Source organism: Natator depressus, chromosome 7 (genome assembly GCF_965152275.1).
Source record: "Natator depressus isolate rNatDep1 chromosome 7, rNatDep2.hap1, whole genome shotgun sequence".
NCBI classification, from domain to species: domain Eukaryota; kingdom Metazoa; phylum Chordata; order Testudines; family Cheloniidae; genus Natator; species Natator depressus.
Window position 1 is genome coordinate 109728539 of NC_134240.1, and position 19808 is coordinate 109748346.

The 19808-nt window shown below is 40.8% G+C and overlaps 2 protein-coding genes across 2 annotated transcripts in view; both read left to right on the forward strand.

Annotated features, from left to right (window-relative positions):
- The window catches only part of HSPA12A (heat shock protein family A (Hsp70) member 12A), an 85113-nt gene extending 79741 nt beyond the window's left edge, over positions 1–5372 (forward strand). Inside the window, exon 12 of the mRNA XM_074959275.1 lies at positions 993–5372. Within this exon, the coding sequence (XP_074815376.1) occupies positions 993–1627 (635 nt within the window). The 3' untranslated portion in view covers positions 1628–5372. The remainder of the gene's footprint in view (positions 1–992) is intronic.
- A 3315-nt stretch (positions 5373–8687) lies between these two features.
- SPMIP5 (sperm microtubule inner protein 5) lies at positions 8688–19146 on the forward strand. The gene is made up of 6 exons (XM_074959652.1): positions 8688–8806; positions 13087–13157; positions 14264–14485; positions 16157–16343; positions 18348–18448; positions 18992–19146. Exons 1-6 carry the CDS (start codon positions 8688–8690, stop codon positions 19144–19146), a joined length of 855 nt encoding a protein of 284 aa, XP_074815753.1.
- Positions 19147–19808: the final 662 nt, after the last annotated feature.

The window sequence follows — 19808 nt, forward strand, 5'->3', positions numbered from 1 at the left end:
TTCTTTCTTTCTTTCTTTCTTTCTTTCTTTCTTTCTTTCTTTCTTTCTTTCTTTCTTTCTTTCTTTCTTTCTTTCTATTATATATTAGAATATTTGGAATATAGTGTCCAATTTTGAGCATCCTATATGAAAAAAATATAATTATATTAGAGCACAGCATAATAAGGCAACTAATATAAATGCAGCAAAATAGCTTATATATGAATAGAAAATGAGAGAACTAGGATTATTTTGTTTTGACAGATAATTGAGACAGAATGATTGAAGCGTTTAAACTAGGTACAGGTAAATGTAACATTAAACTTAATAGATATGAGTTTTTTGGATAGACTAGAACTAGAGAACATGGGTTTAAGTAAAGAGGGAACATATGTAAGAAGGATTTAAGGAGGTATTATTTTGCAGGTGGAATACATTTCAGTTGAGAAGGTGGAATCAGAATTATTAATATATTTTAAAATTGGGTGATTATATGTAATGTAATCAAGGGAGCATTAGTCAGTTTTGCCTGGGAATACCTGGCTGCTGTCTTGGATGTCAGGAGCTCATGGGGGATATTTCATCTAGCAGGCTTCCCTCTCTGCCCCCAGACTGGCTGTTGGATTGGTTTGCATAGAAATGTGCCCGCTTTCATCTAGCAGAAAAAATAAAAATAAAAATATGGCTTAAGAAAAAAATAAGTTTTAAAATGTGTATCTGGACTCTACTACTTCAAAATTTTCTTCTGTTTTGAGGGCCCCCTAAGGCACATCCTCCATGTTAAATACAGGACATTTCTCTCCCCAAACAATAGAATCTTTCAGAACAAAAGACACTTTGGAGGTGTCACAGAGTTTATGGAGCCATTCCAGTCACATGCCTTCTTTCTGGTCCTATGTGTGGATATTTGTGATGGGGCGCCCATCGTGTCTCTTGCAAGATTATTTCATGGTCTAATCGGTTTTGTCATTAGGAAGTTTTCCTAGCTGAGCAGGCTTTGTCTCTCTGTTTAGGTGACTTGTTTGAAAAGCCAGAAGTAACCAATGTCAAGTTTCTGTTCCTGGTGGGTGGATTTGCCGAAGCCCCTTTACTCCAACAAGCTGTCCAGAATGCTTTCGGTTCAAAATGTCGTATCATCATTCCTCAGGATGTGGGCCTCACTATCCTCAAAGGCGCTGTCCTTTTTGGCTTAGACCCCGCTGTCATCAAAGTGCGACGTTCCCCTCTGACCTATGGGGTGGGGGTCCTGAATCGGTTCGTGGAAGGAAAGCACCCGCCGGAGAAGCTGCTGGTTAAAGATGGCACACGCTGGTGCACTGACGTCTTCGACAAATTTATCTCAGCCGACCAATCTGTAGCTCTTGGAGAAACAGTGTCGCGCAGTTACACGCCTGCCAAGCCTTCCCAGTTAGTAATAGTGATCAATATCTACAGCTCAGAGGAAGATAATGTCAGTTTCATCACTGAGCCCGGGGTGAAAAAGTGTGGCACTCTTCGTCTGGATCTCACAGGAACTGATACTTTGGTGCCAACTCGGAGGGAGATCAAAACGCTAATGCAGTTTGGGGACACTGAGATTAAAGCCATGGCCATTGATGTTGCCACTTCTAAGAGTGTCAAAGCTGGTATTGATTTCTTAAATTACTAAAAGTCCCCTCCTACCATGGTCCATCTGTGAGACTTATTATTTCAGTGTTCCATTTTTTGACTTTCATATATGACACAATCCACTTGAATTTCAGCAGGCTAGATAAGAACAGCCAATAGGTAGAGAGATATCAAGGTTTATTTTCCTCTTAAATGGTCTAGTGAGATTTTCAAAAGTCCTAAGAGGTTTAGGAGCACAAGTCCCATTGAAAGTCAATGTTCCTAAATCACTTAGATGCATTTGAAAATCTCACCTCTATTAAATAGTATAAACTTGTCAGGTGCTAAAGATTAAGCTGAAGATTCCAAAATGGTTGCAAAAATTTACCTACAGGATTGTTGTGGGGATTGGTTATTTGATCAGCACTGTCTTCTGACTATGAGAACACATCACTTTTTGGCAGTGTTCATTTGTTTTAGGTATTTTGGCCTAATTTTTCCAAATCTGGATGCCTAAAGTTAGGCTCCTAAATCTGTATTTAGGCACATAAGGAATGGAGACCTGATTTTCAAAGATGCTGACACCCACATCTCCCACTAACTTCGCTAGGAATGGACAATACTCACCAATTTGAAATAATCAGGACTCTTCTGTGTTAGGTGCCTGTGTATGGATTTAGGAGCCTAACAGTAAGTACTGAGGTTTGAAAATGTCTGCCTTTATTTCTAAAGCTCTTATTTCTATAAAACTGAACAGCTGTTACCCTGGTTTAGATATGCAAATTCTCTGATAACAAAGAAACTTTCCATTTTAGGGGTTTTTTTTATCAGTATTAATCTGAAATCTATTATTGCATTCTTTGACAAGTTAATCCACTGGTTTATCATTTTGGAAGAGTGCTCAGTTGAGGACTTCCCCAGAAGCGTATACAAGTGAAAAATGGAAAGTTTTCTGGATCAATAATGTTATAAATTTTAAAGTAAACATTTTAGTTGAACAAAATATATTTTGGAAGTGTGCTGCAGAGGCAGTAAGTAATGTGGGAGACAGAGAACAAAAGCCCCAGTTCCTCAATGAGTGCCCGCCAGACACCAGAGTTCAGTGCATGCTCAGGGGTCTGTCTGTAATGCAGGCAGAATACACTACTGCGTGTGGTGTCACCATGCTTTCCAAATGGTACCGCTTTACTAAGATGTCTTCCAACACTCACACAACTGGAGCACCGCAGCTCCAGATAGGGCAGTTTTCATTTTATAAAAAACTATGGATGAGCCTGTTCTGGAACCCTGCATCCCCCCATGAACTGGGAAGCTCAGATTCAAATCCAGAACCCCATCTAATCTTGAGGGCTTGGACAAACCTGTAGCATCAGCTGAAAAACACTGATATTTTTAATACTTTTATCATTTTTATTTTAAACAAGGCTGCCCCTTCACCTGCTGCAATGTATTACACTTTCAAGACATTGAAAGGTTAATTATTTACCGGAACCCTTTTCCTTTAGTTAAGCATAGCTTAAAACCATAGAAGCCATTACTGACGGTTTTTGAAAAAGGAAGCTTTATCAATCACTTTAGTAATTTATGCCCCAATTCTGCACTTCTTACTTGAGGATACTGCTTAATTGGGATTTTGCCTAAGAAAAGAGTGCAGGATTGGGCCCTTACATTCTGCCCTTGAATTCTTTGTCTCTCTCTTGCAGAATTCCCTAGTAGAATGTGAAAAAAATGTACTGAATTAAATAAAAAAGGGACTGGAAAATGCTAGTAACATTATCTGGCTAGGTATTTCTTATAGAGTTACAAACTGCTGCTAGCATTGTTTCCTGCTGCTTGCTCTGCTTAAAGTGTTAAATATAAGATTTCTTTTGGTTGCCTTTCCTGGTTTACAAATAAGAGAACCTTTAAGATGAGTTATGAACAATATAATTTTATGTATATACAATATTTAAATACTGTACAGACTCTTTCTTTCTACAGTGCTATTTTCCTGTATAAAAATGCTCTTCGCCTCTGTTGATTGCATTCCTCTGTTAATTTTAAATAACACAGATTCTCACTCAGCTTTTGTAATTATAGGCTTTTAAAGATGGTAAGATGTGGAATGTGTAAGGCTGATCTTATAATAATGGCAGAGCAGTGTTGGCGTGTCAGAGAACACAACCGTCTTCCTGCAATGCAAGTCAGACCAGTTGAGCATACTATACAGACATGCTAGTCAGTTGCTGGGGTTTTTGTTTCTTGTTTCAAATGGTCACCATTTCATTTTCAAGAATGCATCATGATAATGAATGACTTCTCCTGTAAAATATGTGAAAATTTAGAACTTATGCCTTGAGACTTCAGATATATGACACGTACTTACCCACCTACCTAGGGAAGGCTATGTATCATGACAGATCCAGGCTATGCCAGCCTGCATGAGTTGTGGATCTGGCCCAATACTTTGTCTAATAGTGCCAAAATATGACTTGCATAAAGAAAAGCAGGTTTAAGATCCTTACATCCAATGTTAAATTACGTGGGTCCAATTCTGCATAGACTTGTAGCCTGCAGAACTCCATTGATATTAAAGTATTTACATGGCCTTAAGTCAGTGCAGAAGTAAGGCTAATAATGCCTTGTTACATGGATGCAATACCCACTGAATGGAGATCCAGCTGGGATTAATTTGTCCCTTTATTTGTGAGTGTTGCTTTCAGCATGTCGGCAGTGAATGAAGGGAGCTCTGCAGCCCTCAGAAATGTAGCTCCTGAACAGCAGTGATTCTCTGCACATTTTATATTTACCTTTTAAAAGATTCAAACTTGATCCAAGCTTTTTGTTGTTTAAAAGATTTTGTTGTTGTGAAATGAGAAGAGTTTCCACACGTTTGCACCCCACCTTCCTCTGCAATCTAATGGGAGCACTGTAAAACTTATTTTCCCAGAACTGAGGATTGCTGAGCAAACGACCACTCAGTCCCCAATTCATTCCCTTGACCTCCCCCCTTCCCCCGCAAAATAGAAAGTCTAGCCTTTTAGAATTAGAACTAGAATCTTACACTGCAACTACATGCTGTAGTTTGTAGCCCTTTTAAACAACTTCAAAATATAAGTGGCATATGGAAGCCCATTTTAACAACCTAAATTGAATCATCTGTTAGGCTGGTAAAACTGGTATGAACTTCAATAGGACAAAAGTTTCTAATTGAGTTGTTTATGGAATAGACATTCAAGTGTATTCTGTAGCAAATTCCCTGCAGAACACTTATCAATAGGCATTTCAGACTACATTGTGCTATTTTAAGCGAACAAACCCTCCAGTCCTTAGGCAAAACTCCCAGTGACTTCAATGGAAGTTCTGCTTGGGTGACAACTTGAGAGTTTGACCTAAAGTTGCTTAGCTCTAGTTTGGAAATTAGCAGCTTGCTGTGGTTGAGTCTGATGAATGTACAATGATGGTAAAGACAGCATGTATCAGTATTCTTACACTGATTTTTATATACAGGAGATTGAATGCGTTATTATGAGAAGGCCTAATTACATATTGCAGAGATTTAATAGCTGAGATAAGCTGCATATTTATACTATAAAGTGGCTTAAATGGATGAATGGCATAAAAGTTGTTGGGCATAACATTACAGTACTCACCTGCTTGGAGTATTCTTAAACTATATTATAAAATATCAGTCATTGTGGTCTTGTTCACCTCTCTGTGCAAGATAAATTCAAATTTCACTGATCTTTGGAGCAGTTCACAACTTGTTAGGATTGTACCTGAGTACTCTTGTGTCTTCAAAAGTGTCCAATAAAATACAATAAAGCTCTGGATTTTGTGTGATAGAGTGTTTTATTACTGTTCATCTTTGGTTTTAATGGAAAAATTGTTATAAAAAGTATTGCAAATGTTTTTAGAAAGTAGCAGGTTTTAGCATAGATTTAAATATACTTCTCCTGCATTTGCTTATTTTTTAATGTGCGCAACAGAGCAAAGATGGCATAGTTTACATATGTTGTAGATTATTAGGAGACTCCTGCTGGTTGATCCAACTCTCTCTATATTGTTAGATATAGCTAAGGCATAAATGGCTTTGTAATGCCAAAAAGCATATTATGCACTCTTGTATACTGCAAAGATATTATGAACAATGAGAGAGAGCTGGGAAATGGTCGGCAGCACAATTAGAGAAGCACATTGCCACAGCTTCTATATTTTAAGGTACATTAATTACACAACCTCAAGATATTAATTTGAGTTGGCCTCAAGCCTCAGAATTCAGATCAGGATTATAAAAATCCCCCATGTTCAGTGGCTCTTTGTATCTATTTGTATTTGTACCCAAATTCGGTGGCTACAGTTTTGATTTGGACTATTCTAAAGATAGGGTCCAGTTGCAAAATTGTGATTCAGTTCTTGATTTGGAGTCTGAGTATTCTAACGATCAGGTCTGCTGGTTTGATTCAGGCTGATTAACTCAGAACATATTTTGAATATTAAGTTTCTTTGTACCAATCTGAATTTTTTTGCTGTATTTTCAAAACAAGTTTGAAATCTTGCTATTTATACACGGCGACAAAAATGAGGTAGCGCTCCCATAACAGAAGATACAGCCTTTGATTCTCTATTAGGGCTGAGTTGTACTCGGACATAGTGGAGAATGGCAGCTGCAGGTACCTGTTTGTAGCTCCCTTACCTTTGGCCATCCAACCCCATTGGAAGTTAAAGCAGCAGGGAGCTATTCTAACTACTGCCGTTAGGATAAACTCTCTTATGGAGCTCACACCAACAGAGGAATAGGCACAGCGGTAGGGGCTCCACCATATCTCCTCCTGCCTCTGACCCCATCAGCTTGCCCCAGGCCTACTTACTCCTCCTTATGCTGAGGGATGGGGATGGGGATGCAGCTGACCTAAGAGCTCTTGGGAGATGTAGTCCAGCCCGGAAGCTCAGTCCATAGAGGTCAGTGCGCATGGACACGAGGCGCAGCAGGTGAGGCAAACACAGATTAATGTCAAACTGGCCCAAAATTAAATGTTTGGTTCCACAAAATTAAATGTTTTGATTCAGATCAAAATGAGGGGGAAAATATATTTTGAGGCACATCAGAATTTTCTCACAGGAAATTTAAATGTTGTGAAAACTGCATTTTCCATTGAAAAAACATTCTGATAGAAAATTCCCAACCAGCACTAGTAAGCAGTATACATAATTCATCTTCAGCTTTTCACTGCCTCAAAGAAACATGACAGTGTTGTCCTTTCCCACAATTATTTTAGTATTAGCTCTAGAGCCCGTCACTGACACAGCTAGAAAACACAAATGTTGTAAAAGGGGTAAATCCCGGAGCATTGTGTCTACTAATGTTAAATGATTCTATAGAATCACTGTCACCTGCTTTGGTGCTGGAGTCCATGTAAGAATTTACTGGGATTAGATAGATCATGGAAATTTTAGATGTTTGCACTTGGTCTAGTTATAAAATTAACTAGGTTAAAATGGAAAGGTTGACATTCAAGCTTTTGTGAACGGAGGACTTCAAAGCATTTGTTCTAAACCTTGCTTATGGAGCTCTTTAAACTCAAACAGATCATTTTATAGGATACATTGAATAAATGTATTGGACTCTCAACACTTTAGGCTGCACTTCACATAGATGAACTATGTCTGTGCAATATTTATGCTATAATTCATTTCTGTGTTTATACTGGGGGACTGTACCTTTGAAACAGTGGATAACACAGAAAGCGACCATCACTCATTTCATTCTCTCTGGTCATTCGATTACAGACCTAAAGGTCACAATATTACAACAAAAAGACTTCAAAAACAGACTCCAACGAGAGACTGCTGAATTGGAATTAATTTGCAAACTGGATACAATTAACTTAGGCTTGAATAGAGACTGGGAGTGGATGGGTCATTACACAAAGTAAAACTATTTCCCCATGTTTATTCCCCCCCACACACCCTCCACTGCTCCTCAGACGTTCCTGTTAACTGCTGGCAATGGCCCACCTTGATTATCACTACAAAAGGTTTTCTTTCCCCGCCACTGCTCTCCTCACTGTATTTTCCACTGAATGCATCCGATGAAGTGAGCTGTAGCTCACGAAAGCTTATGCTCAAATAAATCGGTTAGTCTCTAAGGTGCCACAAGTCCTCCTTTTCTTTTTTCATTTCATTCTGTTTTGTCTTCAAGTAGATGATAATCGCCAGCTGTATTAAAATACAATAAAGATATTTGAAAAAGAATCCATTAGTTAACAAAATTCACCCATAATGACCATTTCTGTCGTACTTGGAAACAGCATTTGGAAAATAATATTTCACAAGCTAGCAATCTGGTCAACCGTCAAGAGGCGTACTGCAGACAGGAGATGTATCAAAATGACAATGTAATGACCTGCCCACAGTTGAAGGATATATTTTGCTTCCTGGTTACCGCCAAGGAAAGTGTAATTATTTGTGTGTGTAAGCACAGATTCTGGGTGTGTTAGTGAGTGTAGTAACGGATGCAGGTGTGTGTAGCACAGGTTGTGTGCTTGTTCGAGGGTGTAGCACAGGCTGTGAGTGAGGTGTACAGCACAGACTGTTGTTGGGTGCAAGTGGATGAAGCACAAATTAGGTGCTTGTTAAGCCCTGTGCACAGATTGTGAGGGGGAGGGGTGCAGTACAGACTGGATGCGGGTGTGTGCGCAGACTGGATTGCGTGTTCATTAGGGGGTATAGCTCAAGCTGTGTGTGAATTGCGTGTGAAGTAGAGGCTGTTGGATGCAACGGTGTGTGTAGCCCGGGTTGGGTGTTCATTAGGGGTGTAGCACAGGCTGTGTGTAAGTGGAGTGTGCTGTGCAGACTGTTGTTAGGTGGAGGACCGTGCAGCCCAGTCTGGTTGTTGGCTAGGGGTGTAGAACAAGTTGTGGATCGGTTGAGCGGTGGAGGAGGGGGTGACGGTGTGTCACAGGCAGAGAGCGGATGCTCTTTGGGGTTACAGTGGCAGTTATCAGTCCCAGGCACAAATGCTACCTAGTTCTGCTGCTGCCCCGCTCTCTGGGGCTCGGGGCTAGACCCTGCTGGATTATCTCCCCAGCACAGCTGCACTCCCAGCCCCCGCTATCCCACCCGGGCTGGCTGAGGTCACAATGCCCTGGCTGGGTGCACGGACTACAGGTGGCAGCTGTCTCGGCAGAGCTCATCCAACTGTGGAGCCTAGCCAGCGGCAGGAGGCAGCTGGTGCATTTGGACCTGCGGAGAGCTCTGGGTAAGGGGCCCTGGGCTCTAATACTGATGCCCAGCCCAGTGCCTGTCCCTGCCAGCCGCCCCCTGTAGTGCGGGGCCCAAGTCTGCTCCCACTGGGAGCTTTGCAGGGACTGTAGCAGCAGCAGGAAGCCTTGATACCTCCAGTGCAGGGCTGGGTGAATGCTGGCTGCCAGGGGAATCAATAACAAAGCCCCACTCTGCCTTCAGTGGAGGGTAGCTTCCCCCATGGCCGTTGCGCCAAGCAGCAAACATTCAGTTCCAGCTGGTGCTTTTTATTGGGCTCCTTAGCTGTGACTCGTTATGTGTGGCCCACCTGAATTTCTCTGAGCTTTTTTATGCCCACAGCATAATCAGCACTATACTAGCTAATGTTGACTTCCACAGACTACTAGCTACAGCATACTAAATGGTAGTTAAAAATAAATAACTAAAAGCCTGGTGGTGTTATACTTAAACACCTCCTCAGAGTAGATTTGTCCCCCTGAGTATAATGCCATTTTTACCTGCACCCTAGAGGCTTGTGAATGAAAGTCCCAGACAAGGTATTTTAATTACATAGAAAAATCCTAAATTAAAAGTTGTAGGTGGGGCTAAGACCCTGGATCCTGCAAACAATTCCTCACATACATCTCAGATTGATAACTCCTTGACGCAAGGACTCTCATTTACTGTAACAATGCTTAGCACGATGGGGCCCATGTCTAGCCAAGACTCCTAGGCATTACCACAGTGTTACTACTGATAATGACAGGTTTCAGATTAGCAGCCGTGTTAGTCTGTATCCGTAAAAAGAACAGGAGGATTTGTGACACCTTAGAGACTAACAAATTTATTAGAGCATAAGCTTTCGTGAGCTACAGCTCACTTCATCGGATGCATCCGCTGTAGCTCACGAAAGCTTATGCGCTAATAAATTTGTTAGTCTCTAAGGTGCCACAAGTACTCCTGTTCTTTTTACTGATAATGATGATGTGTGTCTGCAGGATCAGGCCCTAAAGCTGCAGGCTTTCTAGATGACATATACAGGCTCTCTTAAGTGTTATTATAAACTTTTATTTCCCTAAATTACTCCTGTAGTTTAGCTCAGATGAGTTTTTGTACTTTGACATTTTTCATCTAAGGTGCACAAAATGATTTTCATACAATATGACTCATTACAACAAGCTGTCCTCCTTTGTCCTATCACCCCAGAGGTGTTAACTGCCCACTTCACCTTGAATGGTTTCTTGCAACATGTTAAATCCTTATGCTAAATAATCTGTTCCATTTTGCATTTAGTAGTGACATGCTGACCAACTTTCCCAGACCTGAGAAAGAGCTCTGTGTAGGTCACAAGCTTGTCTCTCTCACCAAGAGAAATTGGTCCAATAAAAGATATTACCTCACCCATCTTGTCTCTCTAATATCCTGGGACCAACACGGCTATAACACCCCTGGAAATGTAATACAACATCTAATTCAGTTTCATGTTAGGTATAGGGGTCACTACAGTGGAACACACAGCCACCAACCCCCCGGGGGTGCTCCGGGGCTGGAGCAGCCACACACGGAAACAATGGTGGGTGCTGAGCACCCATCGGCAGCCCCCCCATCGGCTCCTCCACACCAGCACTTTGGCAAGTCGGCGCTTGTGGGGGAACCCAGCCGCTGTTTACAGCCAGTGTTGAACGTTTCACAGCCGCAGCATACCGCACTTAAGGCCAGGAAGAGATGAAGAATATACTGTCCAATAGAAAGAACAAGGGCAATATTTTGATATATTAGAATTTAACCCTCAACCCTTACAGAAACTGCCTTGGGACCCTTTCACCTTTCCTTCCTCAAGGGTTGGGTTGTGTGGCTGTGCCGCACCAGAGCCGCACTTCAGAGTGGGACAGATCGGCAGCGGCTCCAGGATGCACAATCTATAAAGTACCCCTGGGTTTACAAGAACTACAAGCAAATAAGATCTTACTTAAAATGCGATTGTCATTGTATTTCCACTGACTTTAATAAAGTTACTTCTGATATACACCAGTCACAAGTAGACCTGTCTATCTTTATCAAGTGTATGCACTGATGTCTACGCAATACATTATGTGCTCATACAGCTCCGTGCTCAGGACAGCACTGTTCCCTCACAGGTACTTGTCACTGGTATTTAAGGGAATTACAGTGCTGGTGGTGGGGTTATATCCTGACTTTTCACTTCAACATCCATACTTAGTTGTGGCATAAGGTACTATTGCGCATATACAAGGATGGCAGAAACTGGCCTTTATTGAATAACTGCAGGGCTGGTATTTTCTAGTCTATACCTGACCCCACAGCTCTTACTGCTAAGCAGTTATTCCTAATGTGTAGCTGACACTTTAATTTCCTTACCTTGAGGTTGTTGCTCTTTTTCTACTAGCTTCTCAGGGGGCAGGTCCTTTCTTTCATTTATGTTATTGCAACGTTAATTTTACAGAGACACTGTTAGAACTTAAGAACAGCCATACTGGGTCAGACCACTGGTCCATCTAGCCCAGTATGCTGTCTTCTGACAGTGGCCAGTGCTTCAGAAGGAATGAACAGAACAGGGCAATTATCGGGTGATCCATCCCTTGTCATCCGGTCAGTCAATTCTGTCAGTCAGCGATTTAGGGACATCCAGAGCATGGGGTTGTGATGCTGAACATCTTGGCTAATAGCCATCGATGGATCTGTCCTCCATGAACTTCACTAATTCTTTTTTTAATCCAGTTTTACTTTTGGCCTGGCAATGAGTTCCACCGGTTGACTGTGCATTGTGTGACGAAGTATTTCTCTGTTTCTTGTGTTATTTGAAGGGGTAAATAACACTTTCTTATTCACTTTCTCGACACCATTCATGATTTTATAGATCTTTATCCTATTCCCCCCTCAATTGTCTTTTTTCTAAGCTAAACAGTCCCAATCTTTTTAATCCCCCCTCATATGGAAGCTGTTCCATACCTCTGATCATTTTTGTTGCCCTTCTCTATACCTTTTCCAATTCTAATATAGCCTTTTGGACATGGGGAGATTAGAAGTGCACTCAGTAGTCAGGGTATGGGCGTACCATGGATTTATATGGTGGCATGATATTGTCTGTGTTATTATCTATCTTTTTCCTAGTGGTTCTGTTATCTTTTTTGACTGCCGCTACGTGTTGAACAGGTGCTTTGAGAGAACAATCGATGGTGACTCCGAGATCTCTTCCTTGAGTGGTAACAGCTCACTTAGAACCCATCATTTTATATGTAGAGTAGAGATTATGTTTTCCAATGTGCATTACTTTGAATTTACAACACTGAATTTAATCTGTCATTATGTTGCCCAGTCGCTCCATTTTGTGGGATTTCTTTGTAACACTTCACAGTTAACTATTTTGAGTAATTTAGTATCAGCTGCAAACTTTGCCACCTCACTGTTTACCCCCTTTTCCAGATCATTTATAAATATGTTAAACAGGACCGGTCCCAGTACAGATCCTATATTGCAGGTATCATTCCACCTGTCCCAAGAGGTATGACTTCTCCCTGGTGTACTGTTTCTTCTGGCATGTCATTGCCGTTTTTTGGTCCAATTTCTTCAGGTTATTGTATAGTCAGGAATTTGATCATGGTGGAGTTGTCACTGTCATCTAGATTTCCATTAAGAGAATGAGTGGAGGCACAGTGATCATCTTTAAAACCTTGTTGATTTTGCCTTATGTAAATAGAGATAGTTACTTCAGTGCAATATTTGCAGCTATACTTGTAGGAAATACTTGAAATACTGCAAATACAGAAGTAATATTAACTTAGGCATGATCTAAAGCCTAAATATAATTTAGCTAAGGCATTACCTCAAACAGCAGGCTAGGGCATAAGAGGGTCTATGTACGTATTTCAGTAGTGTAAAAATAATGTATGCATATCTGGCTAGTATTTTCCCTGGTACCTTAATGTTCCTTTCCAGGTATCTTAATTTAATTGCACAAAAAACCTTGTGATTTAGCTGTATATTTTTCAAAATTCTATTGCATGGCATTGCTTAGTAGAAAAAGTGAATATTAAAAGAGAAGTATAGTATATTCTGTTCTTGATTACACTGGAGTAATATTATTGAGTTCAGATGGCTGCAGTGAAGTTACTCTGAGGTTACACCAATGTAATAGATAACCTGAATTTGGCCCATTAGCTGAGTTTTAAGATTGCCTAATATTTATTCTTAGTAATATAACAAATATGTCATGAACTGGCTTAATTGATATTAGGATATAAGTTCACGTATAAATGTCCATTTTCTTTCAAACAGGTACAGAGAGAGCATGAAATCAAATCAAAATCCCGTGGATGTGTGCAATCCTCTGATACCTGGATACACAGGTAAATAATGTGTTTGGGCCACATCCTGACCTCCTTTCTCAGCTTTAAACCCAACTTAACTGGCCAGTGGAGGATTCCCCTACATCATGGAAAATCCCCTGGTGACAAAGAGCTGCAATAGCAGCTACCATATCATGATCCTCTGCTCTATTTTACCATAGGGATCAGGCCAAAACCTGGCAGCCCTGTAGTTGGGGGAATGTAAACATGCCTTAAAATCGCCCCCTCCCTAGAGCGATTTTCAACATGCACAGCTCAGCTGATCTGGCGAATTTGGGTCAGAATAGTAGCTTTGCATTTGAATTTACTTTCTTGGATTAGTTCACATAAGAGCTGGACCTGATCCACAACATTTGGATCTGGAACTAAACCACCCCAATGTTCAGAGATAGTTCAGAACCAGGATTTTGGCTCATCCAAACTTACAGAGTTTGTGGTCAGTTGCAAAGTTCAGACTGACAAAATTCAGGGACAGCTGGGAATGGGGTTTTCGTTCAGCCCCATCCAATTTAAATCAGATTCTTATCTCTATTTCTTTAGCATTTAATATAGTCATAATAGATTCCGGTTCAATGTTAAAGGAATATGTAGTTGTGCTATACGCATCTATTCTTTATAATGAAAATAAGTTATTACATGATGAAAGTCTGCGTTGGGGGTTGGTCTCCCATATAAAAGACCTACATCTACTTCTTATAATTCAGGAGTTCATTTTAATACAATTTCAACCAAAATGAATGATCTGAAACTGCATTTTCAAAGCATCATGTAAAAGAAGGACAATAAAAAAAAAGAAGCATTTCAAACCACCCTTCAGACTGACATTTTGGTACAGTAAAGAGAATTGCTGTTAGCAGAATTGATATGTCATAAGGGGATTGTACTTTCATAGCCCTTGTCAAAATGTGGCTTGTTTCTAAGGTCATAGGAGATCACTGTGGTTGTAACCATCTATATAATTTCAGTGTACGTGTGTAATGTGAAGAACTAAGAATGGCAGATAATGTTCTATGGTTGTTTGATGATTTCACTCTTTCTGTAAATGCTTGCAATATGTTCCATTAGATTTTGTGAGCTTTTAACATTTATTCTGCTTACTCTTTTAGGCTATGTCCCCCAAAGATTCTATAGAATTGGCACTAGTTATGGAGATGATTCAATGGCATGTATGACCTCATTCCACAATGCTACTCAGAGAAGCAGAGACACAAAGGATGGGCTGAGATACATAGCAGCCACTACACCCAAACTTCCATCTATTTGCTCCAATGAAGATGTTTTACAAGCACTTTATGACTATAATTATAAACGCCATCCTTATGTGCTAGGTACTGTATTGAAGTTGTAATGAACTTGATTTCAGCCAAACATTCAATTAATGTTACTAGTACAATGTGAATTATAATTACAGTCTTCAGGGACATAGTAAGAACCAAATTTTACCTTCAGTTGCTAGCACATTGCTCTGATTTCTGTGGGAGTTACACACACATGCATTCAGGGACAGAATGTGGCCCCTATATCTTTCATTTCTATTCTAAATCTTGAGGTTTTCTCAAATAGGTGTGTTTATATTTAAGGGTAGAGTCTCATCTTGATGTGAAACGTTAAACATGGATCTTGCATCAATTGTAATTGTTATCCAGAAATCCTTCCATAAATGGGGTTCCGAATAGGCTCATGCAATAGTATGCTCTCAAATTGTACTATTATCTAAAAGTCTGAAGCCAATGTTTTCAAACCTGGCTGCCTAAATGTAGGGTAAAACCAGCCTGCTGTTCTGAGGGGCTAAGCACTTGCTGCCCTGACTGACCTCAGTAGAAACTACAAATGGCCACCATCCCTGAAAATCTGTCGTCTTATCTGGGTATCTAATTTTATTCACTCAGATTTGAAAATATTGGCCTGCCGTTCTGGGGCTTGATTTTGCCACCTTTGAGTGAGAGAGAGAATTCTTAAAGTAGTCTTGAGGAAAAGCAAAACTTTTTCATTTGATCTTGTGACTCATGTGGATCTCAGGATGTCTCATGTATCCTGGTTTTCCCTTCAGCAATAGCTTCTTTCCAAATCTTTCCTCGGGCTCCTCACTCTGGGTAAGTGAGCCTCTTTGTGGTTCTTCATGATTCATAGACTGTGAGTATCCATGAACTCCAAACACCAAAGCCCAAACACGACTCCAAGTGCTTTGACCCTAGCTGAGCTCAAACCCAATTGCCCGTCATGGATTCCTAACTATCACCTGCCGCAAGCTAGCATTTCTCATCTGATCCAAAGTGTTCCAGGACCAGGACCACGCTGTAAAAGATGTTCAGAACTTCCTCCTGCAGTTACCTTAGAAACTCCAATGTCATCAGATAGAATGTTCCTGAGTGACAGTTCTTAAGTCTGTAACTAGTGCCTTTCTTCCTACATCACTGAATAGCAGCCAGCTCTGTCTGAACGTGGCAATCCACAAAAAGACAACATTGCAGTTTAGAATAGAAAGTTCAACTGTGTCCTGTTGAAACTGCAAGGCATCTTTCAGCAGGTAGAATGTAATTTCCTGTGTTGGAATTTTGACAGGCCATGGATACTAACACATATTTATATGAATGAGTTTATTCCTTACTTAGGCATTGTTGCAAACCCCATTACATTCAATGGAAAGACTCTTACTGGCTTCAGTGGGCTTAAGATCAGGTCTTTAATGACCATTGGCCAAATTCTAAAGTCCTTTCAGAGCCTGAGGAAGGATTGATTCAAAAATGAGGAAGGACTTCAGGATCTGGCCCCATAAAAAAGTTATCTAGGCACCACTAAGGGGCATATCAAAAGTGGTGAGACTCACCCACTCTTGGTGATATAAAGTGACTAATGAACATTTTATGAAGCATGTCAATTAACTGAGAATATTTGTTATAAGGCAGGAACCTTTTTATCCTCTATGGTAAATATAAGCAGATATTTTCTTGGTCAGTTAGGTGTAATTTTGAGGTGGCATTTATTTGATCATTTTTCAGGTACTGTAATAACTAAGAGAAGTTTACTAGAGCCACCAATTCCTGGTTGGACTGGGTTTGTGCCTAGAGCAAGGGTCACGGAACTGGGATACGGTGTTCGTTACCATGAAATGACAAAAAATTGCTATCAGGATTTTAAGAACTTAAGAGATCGGGTCTGCTACGATCCCACCAGCAATTTCCACAGGTAATTTTATACTAAAATACATCAATTGAAAAGTACTATATAAGATGGTGATGATGATGATGATGTTTAATTGTATGGTGGAGTAGAGCAATCAATAAATATAACCTCACCAACCACTAAAGCAATTAAAGGTAGTAGGACAGGTAACAGGCTTACATAGACTTTAGGGGCTTTCCTGGGGCATGATTGTCAGGAATCTGTGTACCACACCATTTGTAATATAAAGCATACTTTTTTTGGAAAGACTGCAGTATACTGTGTATTTTTCATAACTGTATTTTAAAACCTTCCTTATCTACAAGAGGTACTGAATATAGACAGCACACAAGAACTACTGTACACAGAAGGAGGTTGTCATATTTTGGTTATGCTGATATTCAGACCTTTTCTGTTCACCACTTGAACCACAAACATTTTTTAAAAAACCTCATTGTATGAAGCCCTGATGGTAATCCTTTTTTCAAGTATTTCCAGTACATCCTGCTGCATGGTGGATCTAAGGCCTTGCCTACAATAATCTCAGGCACTGGTATAGTTTAACTGGTGCAAACATCTAGTGGATTTTCACCAGAGCATCATTATTTGCCCCAGTGAGGCATATACCAATAGCTGAAAGGTCAGTGTACAAAAGGTCTACATTCTGCAGCCTGCGTAGGACTGAAAATTCAATGTTGGTAGGAGGAAAAGCTCTTGGGAACCTCGCTTTTAATCCAGAAAAGCACATCAAGTGGCTGCTTATTTCAGTATTTAATTTAATTTAATAGAAAATCTCTGATTCTTTTTCTGCTTACCTGACATTTGCATTGCCAATGAAATTTCAGTTTGCCTCAAAATTTAGTGTTGACAAAGCCTTAGCAGCTGTCAGCAAGAGGCAACGAGGGCTTGTGAGGGGGAAGACAAGTGAGCTGGGCTTTTGTCCCTGGGAGGGCAGGAGAGTTGGTCTGTACCACTATAAGCGGAATGGGCCAGGCCTCTTACTAACTAGGAAAGGATTTGGAGCAGGGGGAAGAGTGTGGCTGTGAAGACTTGGGAGTTTGAAGTGCCACAGAGGGATGGTCAAGGCATCGGAAACAGGGTTTTCTCTTCCCAAACTTGGCAAGAGAGAGTATTTCCCTTCTTCCCTTCTCCCACTGAGTGACAGATGCTGCACCTCCGCAGGCAACTTCCTTCTGCCTCCTGCTGATAAGGAAACACACTGGCCTCAGCACATCCATTTTCCTCCCAGTACAGTGCACAAGCCTAATTGTGAGTTGGTGTTTCCTACACACACACACACACACACACACACACACACACACACACACACACACACACACACACAGTGCACCCCACAGATATGTCATCACTGAGCATGTGCTAGCACTTGCTGAGGCTGTAATTGAGGTTTTGCACTATACTGTGAGGAAGTCTAATACGTTGTGTGCTGCGAGCTTACTCATCTGTTGGAAAGCGTAAGGGACTTATGTTCACAACTCCCCCTACACAGCCTCATCCATACACCCCATTTTCCTCACAGGTATACCTATGCACCCAGTGACGTTGATGGATTTGCATGAGTTTAGCTGTGAGCAGAACTTGGTCCAATGAATGAAATCCTGTCCCCAGTGAAGTCTAAAGGAGTTTTACCATTGACTTCAGTGGGGCCAGGATTTTAGCCAATTATTCTAAGTAAGGTTCTTGTATTTAAGTGTATGGTTTCAGTTGCAATGCTATAACAGTCTCTCTCTGTTGATGTCAGTTGGATCCCATATTCCATGCACACGCAAAGCTCCCTGGAAAGGCAATGGGTGTTCGGGGTGTGCAAGGAACGCATGAGTGTTGTGGGCATGTGGGGAATGCCTAATGAACAGAACACATACAGTTGGAAGACAACTAAGGCCACGAGAGTTAAAAATTAAGTCTGATAGTTATGTGAAACATGGGGACATGTAAGCAAATTCTGAAACACTGGAAGTTAACTTTTGAACAGGATACCTTCTGAACTGCAATTTTGTTTTATTTTAGAGACAAAATGCATGAAGTTAAAGTTAGCAAAGTTCCCAACACATACCAAAGATTCTACAGGCCTGAAGGGATGCTGCCAAAATACAGCGGTCATATTCCACGTAAGAATTTAGAATTTCTGTCCTTTAAAAACATACGGTTTGCTATTGACACATTGCTCTCCAGCACTGATTTATTATTTATTTATTTGGAATGTTATTACTGTAGCCAATAAGAGTGCCTGTTCAATGCTCTGGGCACCCTTGACAATCCTTTAAAAGCCCATCTAAATACACCTACCATCTCAAGATTAAATAACCCTGCAGCAACATGAATATAACAAAAATAAATTAACCACCTCACAAAGCCCCTTCTCAAGTCCCACACAGTCCCTAGCCTGCCTCACCCATTCATCCATCTCCTTACAAGCAAGGTAGAAAAGATAAGCCTGCCAGCAACGTCTGAAGGCTAGCAAACTTGATCGGTTGCGGACAAAGTGGAGAAGTGAGTTCCAAAGGTTCAGGGCTGTAATGGAGAACAGCCTGCCAGCCACCCCGTCTCCTTACTCTTGCACCAATGAGGCATAGACAACCTCCACTGACTGCAACAACAGCAGTATTTCATGGGACTTTAGGGATTAACCAGTGGACATTCGTTTCTTGCAGATGAACATCTTGTCATTGGGAAAACCTTTGGAAACCTGTGCAGAAGTTCCTCGGTATGCACGCACACGGAGGAGTCCTATGGTGCACATCTCGCGAAGAAACGTAATGCCACGCTGAAGCTCCCGAAGACCTTGAAATGTAACATGAAGAGCTGAAATGTGCGGTGATTTGGACTTTGGCAATTGATGATTAAAAACTACTGAAATACTATCTGAGATGTGCATGTCATTAGGCTTGATCTCGGCACTTAATGCTATGTTATCTGAGATGTGCAGTGTGTTGGATAAATTTCGCTTGTGAGGTAAATAAGAAAGTATGGTTATAAACCACAGTGTGATTCAGTAGTTATGAACTCATCTAGATCAGTATTGCTAAAGCATTCCCCCTAATATTCTTTAGCATAATTGCTGGCAGTGCTTCAGCATCGTTCAGTTCTTCGGTTTTACTGAAATAAGGGTATTGAGTTTTTGGGCTGAAGTGAAAAGCACTGGAAAGAAAAATGCCAAAGAGCGAAAGGAATCAGTAACTTCCAGAGTGAGCCGCTGGGAAGGGCAGGGTACACTTGGCTACACAAACAGGATTTAAAATGTAGTTTGAAACAGCATATCCCAAACTTTTAGAAGCTGAGTCCCGTTTCAGGAAAATGAAAGCAATCACGTCCTTTAACCAACCCCACATATCTTCATGTATATACCTTCCACACTCCTCCCCACCGTGGCACATGCTTCATGCTGCTTTATGGAAACCCCACCTTTTGGGAAACACAACCTTAGAAAAAGAAGGGGGTGGGAGGGTAAAATACACCAGCAGATTGGGT

Bases quoted from the DNA above. Each gene is read 5' to 3' on its own strand.
- SPMIP5 (XM_074959652.1), top strand. From the start codon at position 8,688: ATGCCCTGGCTGGGTGCACGGACTACAGGTGGCAGCTGTCTCGGCAGA. The intron at 13,158-14,263 runs GTAAATAATGTG...TTACTCTTTTAG, and splicing joins TCTGATACCTGGATACACAG to GCTATGTCCCCCAAAGATTC. The intron at 16,344-18,347 runs GTAATTTTATAC...GTTTTATTTTAG, and splicing joins CCCACCAGCAATTTCCACAG to AGACAAAATGCATGAAGTTA.